The sequence below is a fragment of the Chiloscyllium plagiosum genome, chromosome 2, assembly GCF_004010195.1.
Source record: "Chiloscyllium plagiosum isolate BGI_BamShark_2017 chromosome 2, ASM401019v2, whole genome shotgun sequence".
Taxonomy (NCBI): domain Eukaryota; kingdom Metazoa; phylum Chordata; class Chondrichthyes; order Orectolobiformes; family Hemiscylliidae; genus Chiloscyllium; species Chiloscyllium plagiosum.
In genome coordinates this window covers 3,299,358-3,314,336 of record NC_057711.1, presented here as the reverse complement: position 1 = coordinate 3,314,336, position 14,979 = coordinate 3,299,358, and the positions used below count along the sequence as shown (strand labels likewise).

The following is a 14,979-nucleotide window of genomic DNA, read 5'->3' as shown; positions in this document are numbered from 1 at the left end:
CCAAAATCACATATAGGCTTGTAGAGAGGCTCTACATCAGAAAAAAGGCCCTTCAGCCCATCATGTCTGCTGCATTCTAAGCCTGCTTTCCACCACTTGTCCCAAAGTCTTGTATGCTTTGGTATCACATGTGCATATCTAAATATTTCTTCAATGTTATGAGGGTTTCATCCTCTACCACTCTTATAGGTAGTGAGTTCAAGTTCCTACCACCCTCTAGGTGTAAAAACATTCCACACATCCTCACTTGTCAAAATTCATGCAAGACCTGGCTATAGTCCAACAGATCTATTTAAAATCACAAGCTTTTGTAGCGCTGCTCCTTCGTCAAGTGAAGGAAGGAATAGCGCACCAAAAGTTTGTGATCTTAAATAAATCTGTTGGATGATACCCTGGTGACATGTGACTTTTGACTTTGTCGACCGTAGTCCATCTCCGTCATCTCATTATCCTCACATGTGGCACGGTGGCTCAGTGGTTAGCCGTGCTGCCTCACAGCTCCAGGAACTTGGATTTGATCCCACCCTCAGGCAACTATCTGTGGGGAATTTGCGCATTCTCCAAGTGTCTGAATGGAGTTTCCTCTGGGTGCTCTGGTTTCCTCCCACAGTCCACAGATGTGCAGGTTAGGTGGATTAACCATGGTTACTGGGAAGGGGTGGATATGGGTGAGATGCCCTTGGATTTGATGGGCCAAATGGCCTGTTTTCACAGTATAGGGATTCTATGATGCCCCCTAAACCTCCTGCTCCTTACTTTCAATCTATTCCCCCAGTCAGAGATTCTTCCACTGAGGGGTAAAATTCCTTCCTGTCTGTCCTCTCGATGTCCCTCATAATTTTATACATCTCAATCAGGTGTCCCCTCAGGATTTTGCTGTGCATTCATTGGTTGCTGTATTTCTGACATTACAACAACAGCCAAACTTCAAAACTACTTCATTAACTATGAGACGCTTTGGGACGATCCAACATCCTGAAAAGTGCAATACAAATGTAAGTGGTTCTCTTCTTTATTTCGCTCCCACCCCCTCACCCACATCCCAAATGTCATTAGCAGCTTGACAGAGGAAATCTGCACTTAATGTGATACACAGGAGGTGGTTCACACAAGGTGACACCCCCTTGACTTTAATTTGCATTTAAAGGCAGTGTGTACCTTGGAGGCTGATTTTTATTTTTATTAATACTTTTGTTACTTGAAGACAGTGTCTGTTTCCCTTTCTCCTGTCCTCATGCTGCCATTCTTCGTGATCCCTACTGGATTTATTTATTCCTGTTATGGAGTCATACAGCATGGAAACAAACCCTTCAGTCCAACTTGCCCATATGACCAGATATATTATACAAACTTAGAGCCATTTGCCCTCATATCCCTCTGAGGCCTTCCTATTCATGTACCCACTAAACTTGAAAGGATGCAGAATTGGAATGTCGGAAGCTGAAGGGTGATCTTATAGAGGTTTATAAAATTATGAGGGGCATGGATAGGGTGAATAGTCAAGGTCGAGAGCATGGTGCTGGCAAGAGCCCCTCTTGCACGAAACATCGATTTTCCTGCTCCTCGGATGCTGCCTGACTTGCTGTGCTTTTCCAGCACCACACCCTCGACTCTGATCTCCAGCATCTGCAGCCCTCAATTTCTCCTGAATAGTCAAGGTCTGTTTCCCAGGATAGGGGAGCCCAGAACTAGAGGGCATAGGTTTAAGGTGAGAGGGGAAAGATATAAAAGAGACCTAAGGGGCAACTTTTTCACACAGATGGTCTTGTGTGTATAGAATGAGCTGCCAGAGGAAGTGGTGGAGGCTGGTAGAGTTACAACATTTAAAGTTGTGCAACTTAAAAGTGTGGAGCATTTCTACAGCAGTGTCTCTACTTCAAAGGCAATCCCTTGATTAGAAAGCACTTTGGGGACATCTTGGAATCATGAACAGGCATCAGAGAAAGGGATAATTTATCCTTTCTTTAAACAAACTTCAAACTCCCGTGGCTTCCTTGAAGCTGTTTGTAAAAATTCAATTCATTTGAAAATAATAACATTTAAAAATAGTGAAGGTAATGCAGAGTTGGATACTTTAATGTGGGAATTCTAATTGCAACTTCCTCCCTGACCCTTTGACTTTTCCAAAATTGTCCAAAAGAACAATTTTGTGTTTAAAGTAACAGCATCCATTTAATAAATGCCAACAACTTTACTAGAGTACATGCTTCAAACAGATTACTTGTTATATCTTGTTGAAGTGTTTTTCTTCAGTAAATTTCAAAACTATTTTATTGAATGGGCGATGTTGCTTTAAATCTTCATCCTGTTGTGCTAAAGTTAGCTTCACAAGGCTACATCTGGGCTTCCCTTACACAGCACAGGATTAAACTTCACTTATCCCCTTAGCAGTAGGATTCCTCCGCTCCTCAAGGAGCATCTGCACTCGACAAGACAGACGGAGAAAGAGAGGGAGACAGGCAGAAGGAGAAAGAGAGAGGGAGGGAGAGAGAGAGACAGAAAAAGAGAGAGGGAGAGGAAAATAGACAGAGAGACAGAGAATGAAAGAGTGAGGAAGAGAGACAGATAGACAGATAGGGAAGGATAGAGTCAAACAGAAAGACACAGAGGGAGGGAGGGAGACAGAGAAAGTGGGAGAGACACAGACAGAGAAAGGGAGAGGGAGCGAAAGAGACAGAGAGAGAAACAGACCTGGACAAAGGGAGAGAAAGAAAGAGAGAAAGAGGGTTTAAAGTGAGGAAGGGTGAAAGAGAAAAAGAGAGAGGAAGAAAGGGAGTGAGATAGGGAAGAGGAAGAAGAAAACATTGCAGAACTTTAATGGGGATCAACAATTGAATCATTTATCTGCGTTTGGAGTTTTGTAGCCTTCCTCCCATACCAGGAAGAACTGACTCTGCCAGTCTCAGTTTGGTTTAGGTGGCAGCTCTCTGTCAGAAGCTGCTGTCTGCGGAGCTTTGTAGGATTCATAAATCTCTCTGCCTCTTGCCCCTGTTGCCTGTAGATCTGGGCACAGCCCTCTGCAGTGTGCCCCTGCCCATTCTCTGGCTTTCAAGGGGTGGAGGGGCGTGGTGGGGCGGAGGGGGGCAGTGGGGGGAGAAAGCCTGCTCGAGCTTGAAGCTGTGCCTCTCACCAGATGGGTGTTTGGGGGCAAATGGGTCATTTGGCCCCCCTCCTGTTCCTGGTGTTTCTCCCCACACCAATGGTGTGCTTCAGGTGGGAGAGGACTGCACTGCGGAGACCAGGTAAGAGTCTCAGCTTCTTGATGGGTTTAGTTTGCGTTAACTGTGCATAGAGGATGAATGAAGAATAACACCTTATGCACCCCCCTCCCCCCCACCCTTCAGTCTCACACTACCTCCGAGAAAATAAATTCCTCCTAATCTCTGTCTTAAACGTGTGACTTCTTAGTCTGAGATTACAACCTCTGGTTGAGGTATAGGTCAGATGGATAGAGTGGGTGGGATGCAGAAAAGTGTGAGGTGATACATTTAGCTAGAAAGAACATGGAGAGACAATACCTTTTATCTTTATTCTTCTGTCTTTATATTCTATGTTTTAGGGTTTTTTGTGTTTTAAGATGGTACAGTGTATTTTGTAACAAGATAATGTGACAATACATAAATCAAATCAAATCAGCATAGAATAAAACATGCTAGTCGAAAGAGTGTGCAGGAACAGAGAGACATAGGTGGATATGGACATAAATCATTTAAAAAAGTGATTAGAAAGTTATAAAAAGATGTTAGTACAGCACACAATATTCTAGGTTTCAAACATTGGGTCATGGAGTACAAAAGCAAGGAGGTAATACTGAATTTACATAAGGACACACTTGTTGGACCTCAGCTGAAGTATTGTGTTCAGTTCTGGCCACTATACTACAGGAAGGATGTGAAAACATTGTAGAAAGTGCAGAAAATATAACAATAATGATTCCAGGAATGAGAACCTTCAGTCATGAGGAAAGATTGGAAAGTTTGGGAGAGAAAAAAGCTAAAGGGAGATCAGTAGAAGTTTTCAAAATCAGAGGACTCTGGAGGGACTAGATAAAGAAAAACTGATGCCACCTTGTTAAAGGATCAAAAATGAAAGGGCACATATTTAAATTTACAGAAGAAGTAATTGCGATGTGAGAAAAAAGTACATAATCAAACAGTGAGTATTTATGGTTTGGAATGCACTGCCTAGAAATGAAGGCAAGTTGAGCTCTGGAGTTGTTCAGCACAGAAACGAACCCTTCGGTCCAACCCATCCAGGCCAACCAGATATCCTAAATTATTCTGGTTGAAGCATTCAAGAGGGGTATTGGATTGTTATTTGGATAAAACAATGTGCAGTGTTTTATGGAAAAGGCAGAAGGGTAGACCCAATTCATTCAGAAAGCTAGTGTAGACAAAATGGGCCAAATGGCCTCTTTCTGCACCACTACAGTTCTGTGAGAGGGCAGGAAAAAAAAGGTGGGAGCAAACTAGACAGCAAGAGGAAGAGAGAGACAGAAAGAGAACTAGGCTGATAAACAGGGAGAGACACTAACACGAGGAACAGGGAGAGCAAAATATTAGTTATACCATTGACATAAATGGGTTAAAACAGTACTCCCTGCTCACTGAAATTAAGCTACAGGAAAATGTTAGCTTATAAATTCTTGTGTTGAGATCTTGCTTGGATGCAGATTGTGTCAATGCCCTCAATCTCTACACAGACACTGTCCCATCCTGGTCTATTCAGCAGAAGTTAATTAAAGTGTTGCTGTAAATACTCTTTGGGTACTGGAATGCGTGCTTTTGGTTTGTAAACATGTTGACAGCTGCAGGAAGTTTACAAATAGGATTTAAAACAAATTAGCTTTCCCCTCCATCTCCATTTTGATTTAGTCTTTTCCTGTTTCCCCCTCCCCCACCCATTCCCATGATGGCTTGTACTGCCCATAATGAGCTTTGCCTGTAAATACTCAATTGGCTGTACAAGTATTTTACTGGTGGTGGTTATGAGTTTAAATAAAAGCAAAACAAACTCACTATGATTTTACTGGTGGGAAGGTCGCTCAGTTGTGTGCAATAACATTTCTGGCTGGGAAAAGGGAGTTAAGACAAATTAACTGCTGTAGTGAATTAGACCACTTTAACTTGTGAAACCTGCTGATAAATCCTAAACAGCCGACTGGAATCAAATTCGATGTCTACTATCCCTTTGGTTCTTGGTTTTAGCCTTCCCATCCCTTGCAAGCTCTATCCGTCCCTCTATTTCTCTCCCCCTCTCTCTCTGTCTGTCTTTGTTTCTCCCTCCCTGTCACTGTTTTTGTCTCTCTCTCTCTCTTTCTCACTCACTTTTTTTCTCTGTCAGTATTCCTTTCCCACTTTTTGTGTCTCTCCCCTTCAGTCACTCCCAATGTCTCCCTCATTTTCTCTCTCTCTATTTCTGTCTCAGTTTGGAATAGGCAAAGATGTGATAAGTGGAAGTCTAAGAAGAAAAATGTGACATTGTCCTGGCTTGACACTTTGGCAGGAAGATCAAAGAAACAGAATGTTATTTAAATGGAGACAGACTGCAGAACCTTGCAACGCAGAGGGATGTGAATATCTGGGGAGGAGGACCTTTACTCTGTATCTAAATCCATGCTATTCCTGTCCTGGGAGTGTTTGATGAGGACAATGTAGAGGGAGCTTAATTCTGTATCTAACCCCTTCCTGTCCCGTCCTAGGAGTGGGTGATGGGAACTGTGTAAAGGGGGCTTTACACTGTATTAACCCTGTGCTGTCCCTGTCCTGGGAATGTTTGATTGACAGTGTAGAGGGAACTTTATTCTGTATCTAACGCTGTGCTGTCACTGTCCTGAGAGTATTTGATTGGGACTGTGTAAAAGGGGCTTTACATTGTATCTAATCCCATGCTATCCGTGTCCTGGGAGTGTTTAATGGGGACGGTGTAGAAAGAGCATTACTCTGTATCTGACCCTGTGCTGTGCCTATCCTGGGAGTGTTTGATAGACAGTATAGAGGGAACGTTACTCTATATCTAACCATGTGATGTCCCTGTCCTGGGAGTGTTTGATGGGGACGGTGTAGAAAGAGCATTACTCTGTATCTGACCCTGTGCTGTGCCTGTCCTGGGAGTGTTTGATAGACAGTATAGAGGGAATGTTACTCTATATCTAACCCTGTGATGTCCCTGTCCTGGGAGTGTTTGATGGGGACGGTGTAGAAAGAGCATTACTCTGTATCTGACCCTGTGCTGTGCCTGTCCTGGGAGTGTTTGATAGACAGTATAGAGGGAATGTTACTCTATATCTAACCCTGTGATGTCCCTGTCCTGGGAGTGTTTGATGGGGACGGTGTAGAAAGAGCGTTACTATGTATCTGATCCTGTGCTGGGAGCATCTGATGGGGATAGAGTAGAGGTAGCTTTACTTTCAGTGTTAAAGAGTTGAGGGAGGTTATTTTCTTTGATTTATAACTGGAGTTTTAACTTTCTACTTTCTCTTCAATGGTCAACCCCAATTTGCGAATTAAAATTCTGAGGCTCTTGAGATGAAAACGAGGTGCTGGGGTTTGTTTGGTTCCAATGGAACAATATCTGTAATCCGCATTGTGCCTCCATACTGTAAAGGCATTACCTGTGCTATACTTCATTTTGGTGCTTGAAGGAAGCTGGCTGTCCATTGCGGTGTGACTGAAGCTGGTACAGGGATGAAATGGCACTGAGATCCTTGGGTGGACAGCTCAGGGAGGCTGCTCTCTCACTCACTGTCAGCTTAATCATGCTTCAGATGTTAAAACATTGTGTCTTCCGCAACAATGACCTGAAGCCATTTCCAAATTTTTCATTTACCAACCGTCCACCTTGCAGGTGGTCACACCCCCATATACCTACACACTCTCACAAACAGACACAATTGGAATTGGGATTGGAAGACAGATGAAATGCAATCACAAGCCATTCTGAAGAAGAGTCTCTGGACTCAAAACATTAACTCTGTTTCATTTTCCACAGATGCTGCCAGACCTGCTGAGTTTCTCCAAATTTGTCTGTGTTCCTAGCAGATTATTTTACTCAACTCTAGCTAACATACTTTTGTATTTTAATTGTAACTGGTCTTATTTTGGCCCTTTTTAAGTAAATCAATGATTTATGAATGTCTTTGTGTGGTTCCTGCACAAGACCATGCGTTTTTTTTTTATTCAATCACAGGAAACAGGCAAGGCTGGCCAGGCTAATAATTATTTCCCATACCTAATTGCCCAGAGGGCAGTTAGGAGTCAACCACATTCTTGTAAGCTTGGAGTTTCTTTCCCTGAAGGACGTTGATGACCCAGGTGGGTTCTGACAATCGACAATGATCATGGTCATCATTCAAGTCTTAATTCCAGATTTTCTTTGTTGAATTCAAATTCAAACCTGTGTCCCCAGAACATTACCTGGGTCTCTGGCTTAAGAGAGGAACTGTGATAGAGGAACTATTGAGAGAGTGGTACTTTATTCTAACTGAATATCTCCCTTATGCTAGAACGGCCAAGCCCCCCACAGAATGTGCTGCTGGAAGCCCTGAACTGTACGGCCTTCAGAGTCCGATGGAGAACACCTCGACGGCACAGCAACATCACCGGCTACACGGTAATGGTTCCTCCATCCAAATAAATCACAGGTGGGAATGCGGTCGGGGGATAAGAGGGAACCTCAGTATTTAGTAACATTCCATTATTATTGAACTGTAGAAGAGGAGGATTGCACTGTTATTGAGATGGATACTTGGTTCGCTGGTATCGCCTTTGGTCCCTGGCTGGATAAGGAGTGTCTTCAAAATCATGAGTGGGCTGGGTAGAATCGATTGGGAGAAGCTGTTCCCACTCATAAAAGGAATAAGAACAAGAGGGCATAGACTGAAAGTGCTGTGCAAATGAATCAAGGGTGATGTGAAAAATAAATCTTTACACCCAACGAGTAGTTGGGGTATGCACTGTGTGGCAATGTGGTAGAGACAGGTTCAATTGAGCATTCAAGAGGGGCATTGGATGGATATTTGGATAGAAATGGAGTGCAACGATATGGGGAAAAGACAGGAGATTGGCACTAAGGAATAGAACCAGTGCAGGCACAAGGGGCTGAACAACCTCTTTCTGCACCATATAATTCTGTTGCAGACACTGTCCTCATTCTAGATGGATAAGGAGGTTATCAATCATTTCTTCTGGTCAGTGGGGGAGAGTCTCCTGGTCACAGTCCCCAGCTGAGGGAAGACTGGAATGTTGGAATTTCCTGACTGGCCTAGTACCCGAAAAGTAAATTAAAGGACATCCTGTGAACTGTCTGGAAATTTGGAATTTTTGAAATCCATTTGAGTGAGTTACACTCCACCTAAGCTGTATCTTTGTTTTTTTTATTGACCAGGTGTTGTACACAGAGATGAAAGGTAACAGACCTGTCCTGCCCAAGATAGCCCAGGATCTACTCTTCAACCAGGACAATCACAGAATGGTTAGTATCTGACATTATAGGGGGTTTGTCAATAATATTTCATCAATAAACATTAGTCAATAGGAAGCAAAAGCATGAAATTATTATCCTTTGAGTTAATTAACGATTGTCAAAGATTGATTGTGTGATTGGCACTTTCCAAACCTGCAATCACTACGATCTAGGATGACAAGGGCAGTAGATACATGGGAACACCACTGCCCACAAGTTCCCCTCCAAGCCACTCACCATCCTGACTTATAAATATATCACCATTCCTTCTGTGCTGTTGGGTCAAAATCCTGCAATCCTCTCCCTAATGACATTGTGGGTCTACCTTGAGCAGTTCAAGAAGGCAGCTCACCCCCACCTTCTCAAGGGGTAACTAAGGATGGGCAATAAATGCTGGCCCAGCCGGCGATGCCCACATCTGAAAAACACATTTAATTGTCATTCTGGAAGTACGACAATGGGTGATCAGATTTGCTTTCCACCCAGACTGGATTTTACACTGAGGCCAGACTTGCCATATTCCAATGGGAACAGGCCTGCCTCCTTTTGAACACCTTTGATGGGATTTTGTTAGGTCACTGCAGTGGCAGAAGCCCTTTAATTGGGAATGAAGTTTAAGGCCTTGGTCAAGTCTACAGTAAGCAACCCACTTGATGCCTCTGCCATTGGACTTTAAATTTGTATCAGAGTGTGTCTGAACTAGCCTGCTATTTTGCCAACGATGATGCATCAAGCCCAACTCATGGTGTTTCATTGCATTTTCCCCAACAACTGGTTTCCCCTTTCAGCTCTGGGATTCGCTGGTTACAGTATCATTTCACTCCATCTCCTATATCAAATCCTCACCCATCTCAAACAAGGCAGCCTTTAATCTTCTATAATGGAGGGAATACAAACCGAATATATGCAACCTGTCCTCATAACATAGAAATAGAAACATAGAAAATAGGAGCAGAAGCAGGCCCTTCAAGATTACTCAACCATTCAGTATGATCAGGGCTGATCATCCAACTTAATGCCCTATTCCCAGTTTCTCTTTGGCCTCTTCAGCCTGAAGAACTATATCTCCATCTTGAAAACATTCAATGTTTCGGCCTCAACTGCTTTTTGTGTCAGAGAATTCCACAGACTCACTACTCTCCAGGTGAAGAAATTTCTGCTCCTCACAGTCCAAAAGAGCCTACCCCTACCCTTAGACGGTGAGGCCTGCTTCTGAAATTTCTGGTTACAGGAACATCTAACTTAGCGTCATTGTTCTGGTGAATCCACACTGTGCTCTCTTCAAGGCCCAATGTCTTCCTCCTGAGGTACAACGACCAGAACTGAAGTCAGTTGCTGTTTTTTAAGAGATTTCAGAATAACCTCCATCCTGTCGTATTCCAAGTCCAAACCCTTTATTTCCTAAGAGCACCCTTTAACCCTTTGTTCTTTTAACTCTTTTTTGGGGCATGTGGTGTCATGGTAAGATTGGCATTTGCCTTCAATCCCGAATGAATTGAATGTCTTGCTCGGCTGTTTCTGACGGGTAGTTCATAGTCAACCACATTGATGTGGGTTTGGAGTCATGTATAGGTCAGACAGGTTAAGGACAGCAAAGGACATTAGTTAACAATGATTAATGATAGTTTCACAGCCACCATTACTGAGGGAAGCTAATGATTCCTGATTCATTAATTGAATTTAAAATTCGTCAGCTGCTGTGGTGGGATTTGAACTACTGCTCCCACAGCATTCACTTAGAGCATCTAGATGACAAGTACAGTGACATTCCTACAATGCCACAAGCTCCCATCTCCCTTGTATGTTAACCCAAATCAGGGAACAGTGCCCTTGACTGGCCCTAATGACTTGTCCCAACAATGCAGGTTCAGTTTCTTGTTGTGGGACACTGCCAATGGATATGGTGATAGCAGCATGAAAAAGCAGTGATCTCCCCACACACACATATTACCCCCTCTCAGAGGCTAGCTCTGGAGGAAACAGCAATGTTGAGTATTGGCAAAATTTTTCATTTTTATTTCTGTTTTGCAGGACCAGATGAAAAGTCCACAAATGTATGTAAGTACCTTGAATATCCAAATAATATTTCTGACCCTGTCAATTGAATTTTAGTTCCCATGGGAATATTCTTTGATTCTTCTAGACTTGATGTGGAGGTGCCCGTGTTGGACTGGGAAGGACAAAGTTAAAAATCACACAACACCAGGTTATAGTCTAACAGGTTTATTTGGAAGATCTAGCTTTCAGAGGGCTACTCCTTCATCAGGTAGCTGTGGAGCAGTACTTGGCAGTGCCCTCTTGCTGAGTCACCATCTTCCAATATCTGTAAACTAGAGCTCACCTGAAACATTGCTGCATGTATCTGAATTCTCACCAAGTTCTGTTCACCACTCACTTTCTCAACTTATGGGGTTACATTGGCACCCAGTATGGGCAATGCCTCGATTTCCGAATTCTCATCCTTGTTATCCTTATCTCTGGGATTTTGCTCAGTCACTGACATATCTGAGTTCCTCTAATTCTAGCCTTTGTTTTGGATTGTTCAACCATTGGTGGTCGTGGCTTCTGCTGCCTGGGCCCTGGCCACTCCCCACCCACCGTCCTTAAACCTCTTGGCTTCTCTCACCATCTTTAAGATGGTCCTTAATGACTAACCTTTTGGGAAAGCACAGGAAATCTACCCAGATATCTCCATTTAGTTATTTAAAGTTTAATTTGTTCTTATTCCACACCTCTGCAGGGTCTTGAGATATTTTACTGCAATAAAGTATATAAATAGGGCAGGTGTGTATTCTTGCGATTTAAACCTTCCTTTATGGAGTCGTAGAGATGTATACCACAGAAACAAGCCCTTTGGTCTAACACATCCATGCTGACTAGATATCCCAACCTAATCTAGTTCTATTTGCCAGCACCTGGCCCATTTACCTCTAAACCCTTCCTATTCATTTATCCATCCAGATGACTTTTAAATATTATAGTTGTACAAGCCGCCACCAGTTCTTCTGACAGCTCATTCCATACATGCACCACCCACTAAGTCTCTTTTATATCTTTCCCCTCTCACCCTAAACCTATGCCCTCTAGTCTTGAACACCCCCACTCCAAGGGAAAAAACTTTGTCTATTTATCCTTTCCATGCCCCTCATGATTTCATAAACCTCTATAAGGTCACTCCTCAGCTCCAACGCTCCAGGGAAAATAGTTCCAGCCTAATCAGCCTCTCTCTATAGCTGAAACTCTCCAACCCTGGCAACATCCTTGTAAATCTTTTCTGAACCCTTTCAAGTTTCACAGCATCCTTCCGATAGGAAGACCAGAATTGCACACAATATTCTAAAAGTGGACTAACTGACATCCTGTACAGCCGCAACATGACCTCCCAACTCCTATACTCAATATTCTGACCAATAAAGCAAATCATACCAAACGCCCTCTTCACTATCCTATCTACCGGTGACTCCACTTTTAAGGAGCTATGAGCCTGCACTCCAAGATCTCTTTGTTCAGCAACATCCCCGAGGACCTCACCATTAAGTGTGTAAGTCCTGCTAAGACTTGCTTTCCCAAAATGCAGCACCTCACATTTATCTGAATTAAACTTCATCTGCCACTCCTCAGTCCATTGGCCCATCTGATCAAGATCTCATTGTAATCTGAGGTGACCTTCTTCGCTGCACCTCCAATTTTGGTGTCATCTACAAACTTACTAACCATACCTCCCATGTTCACATCCAAATCTTTTATATAAATGACAAAAGGTAATGGACCCAGCACTGATTCTTGTGATACTCCATTGGTGTCAGGCCTCCAGTCTGAAAAACAACCCTCCATCACCACCCTCTGTCTTCTACCTTCCAGCCGAATTATGGTGGAAAGCTTCTTATGGCTCAGTTTTATAAATGTCCTCCACTTTGTCACATTTCAATTTGATCGGTGACGTTTTAAACATAATTTTTAAAATTCATTCATGGCTTGGGTAACACTGGCTAGGCCATCGTTCATTCCCCATCCCTAGTTGCCCCGTGAGAAGATGGTGATGAGCTGCCTTCTTGAACTCCTCCAGTCCGTATGCTGCAGATTGACCCAAAATGCTCTTAGGGAGGGAGTTCCAGGATTTTGACCCAGCAACAATGAAGTAATGGCAATGCATTTCCAAGTCAGGATGGTGAGTGGCTTGGAGGGGAACTTGCATGAGTTGATGTGCCATGTATCTGCTGTCCTTGTTCTCTTATTTGGAAGTGGTCATTGGTTTGGAAGGTGCTGCCTAAGGATCCTTGGTAAATTTTGCTATACCTTGAAACTGGTGTATGAAATTAAATACATTTTTTTTTGTTACTTCATTTCCCAATCTAGGCATTTAAAGCACTCCTACTTAGAGAGTGCAGGTATGCTATTTTAGATTTCTTCTGCCAAGGTAGACCCTAACCCAACTCCATTTTTAATATTTGATTCCCAGAGGAATGATGGTTCACTTAAAAGATTTTTTTCTCTCATTTAAATTGCGATTTTCAGGAATGCAGCCCTCAATTTAAGTAAGGTCATTCTGGAAACACTTTGACCTCCGACTAGTATTTTCAAGTCTGCAGCCACACATTTATTAAATTCCTGAGGTAACAGAACACCTACAATAGGGCAAAGTCATATCTTCCAAGACTTGATACACTAACCAGGTTGAGGTGTGTTTGATTCATAATTCTTTATCCATTTGAACACAAACACAGACTTATCCATTTAGTCATCTTGTCCAGCACTTGTAATAGAATCAGCAAGTGTATTTTCAATAATGTTTTAACAAGAAGGAGGGCTTGGACAAACTTGAATTGTTTCACTAGAGCATTGGAGGCTGAGAAGTGACCAGATAGACGTGTTTAAAATTCTGATTTCCCCTCCCACCTGAAGAGATGGAAGTTGATCCAATACTGTGATGTTAAACTGCTAGTCACCTACTTGCTAAAGCTGGAGTCAGTCTGTGTTCCACAGCTGTTTATTCAATACAATATTTGTTCAATACAATGACAGACTTTGTGATGTTACCTGGGAATAATAGATGATGCCCAGATGGGTTACATTGTGTGATACCCATGCGTGTCTCAGGGAGTGCTATTTTGTGTCTTATTGTTTGTGGCATCCGTGTGTGTCTCAGTGAGTGATAGCATGTGTGTCACAGTGTGTGGTACCCATGTGAGTCACAGTGTGTGATAACATGTGTGATGCTTGGCTCCTGTGTTGAACTTGTTGCATTTCTCTTTCTCTCTCTATCCCCCTCTCTCTCTCTGTCTCCAGGAAATGGATGTTGGGAATCTGAAACCAGGGACCAGGTACCGTGTGACAGTGAAGGCACGTAGCGTGACAGAGGAGGGGAGGCCAAGTCCCACAAAGTATGTGACAACTGTCACTCAAGGTATGAACCCGTCCCCAGAATTTACAGAAACTAGCCAAACAACAATAACTTATATTCCTATATTGCCTTTCATGTTACAGAATCAGCTCAATTGAACTTTGCAAATCTTTATGCAGCTTCTGCCATCATTAGAACCTTTTTCTTTCCTCCCATGGTTTCTCAGAATCTCCATCAATGCATCCTGCATTTCAGATTAGCTTGTTAATCTTTTTCTCTCTCTATCACTCCAGTTCAGGTTGTTGCTGACCCTCCGATGGCCCTGAAGCATTCCCTAATCTTTTTTGAGCAGCTGAGGCCTCATTAGCTGCTTGCTGGCTGATCCAGAACCTAATTCAGGTCTCCCAGCAGTGAGAAGACCAACCTGCCCATGGTTTGGCAATGACCTGTAGTTCAGAAAGCAGAGGTCAGGAGGTGGGATAGTCCTGAGGACAAAGCGGCCCAGCCTTATTTGGTAGCTCCAGTTGGGCCTCTGTTGGCATCCGTGTCCTCTCTGAGTCGCCAGGTCATGGGATCAAGAGATAAGAGCCTGCAAGGCAGGTCGATGGTCTCCATGCAATACGGTCAGTGTGCCATTTTTCAGGAGAGATGTTAGGCTGACTCCCTGTCTTCCCACTCAGCATGTGATAAATGAGCCTGCACTCACAATTTGAAGATGAGCAGGCATTTTCCCCAGATGCTCTGACTGAAATCCATCCCTTAAATCAACATGATGAAAACAGGTTATCATTTCGCAATCGTTCCGCTCTTTGTGGGATCCTGCTGTGCACACATTCACTGTGGCAACTCCCACCTTGCACCTCTTCAAATGCATTTCATTGGCTGCAATGGCTTTTGGAAAGCCCTGGGCGTTACAGAAATGCAGGAATTTTCTTTTCCTTTCCCAACCCCACGGCATTGTGCCCTCAATTTGGGCCAGGCAGAGTACTCAGAGCTTGTTCTCTCTAAGCTGCTGTCCTCAATCAGCACATTTCAGAAAACGTTATTAGGCAAGAACTTTCGAAAGCTGATTGGGGGCAGATGTTCGCAGGTAAAGGGATGTCTGGAAAATGGGAAGCCTTCAGAAATGAGATAACGAGAATCCAGAGAAAGTATATTCCTGTTAGGGTGAAAGG

The 14,979-nt window shown here is 43.2% G+C and overlaps 1 protein-coding gene across 4 annotated transcripts in view; it reads left to right on the top strand.

Annotated features, from left to right (window-relative positions):
- Positions 1 to 2,728: 2,728 nt before the first annotated feature.
- The window catches only part of LOC122556501 (pikachurin), a 110,477-nt gene continuing 98,226 nt past the window's right edge, over positions 2,729 to 14,979 (top strand). For all 4 annotated transcript variants that reach the window (XM_043703235.1, XM_043703216.1, XM_043703225.1 and 1 more), the window contains exons 1-5: positions 2,729 to 3,242; positions 7,505 to 7,611; positions 8,386 to 8,472; positions 10,495 to 10,521; positions 13,750 to 13,867. In XM_043703235.1, the coding sequence (XP_043559170.1) occupies positions 3,134 to 3,242; positions 7,505 to 7,611; positions 8,386 to 8,472; positions 10,495 to 10,521; positions 13,750 to 13,867 (448 nt within the window). In that variant the 5' untranslated portion in view covers positions 2,729 to 3,133. The remainder of the gene's footprint in view (positions 3,243 to 7,504; positions 7,612 to 8,385; positions 8,473 to 10,494; positions 10,522 to 13,749; positions 13,868 to 14,979) is intronic.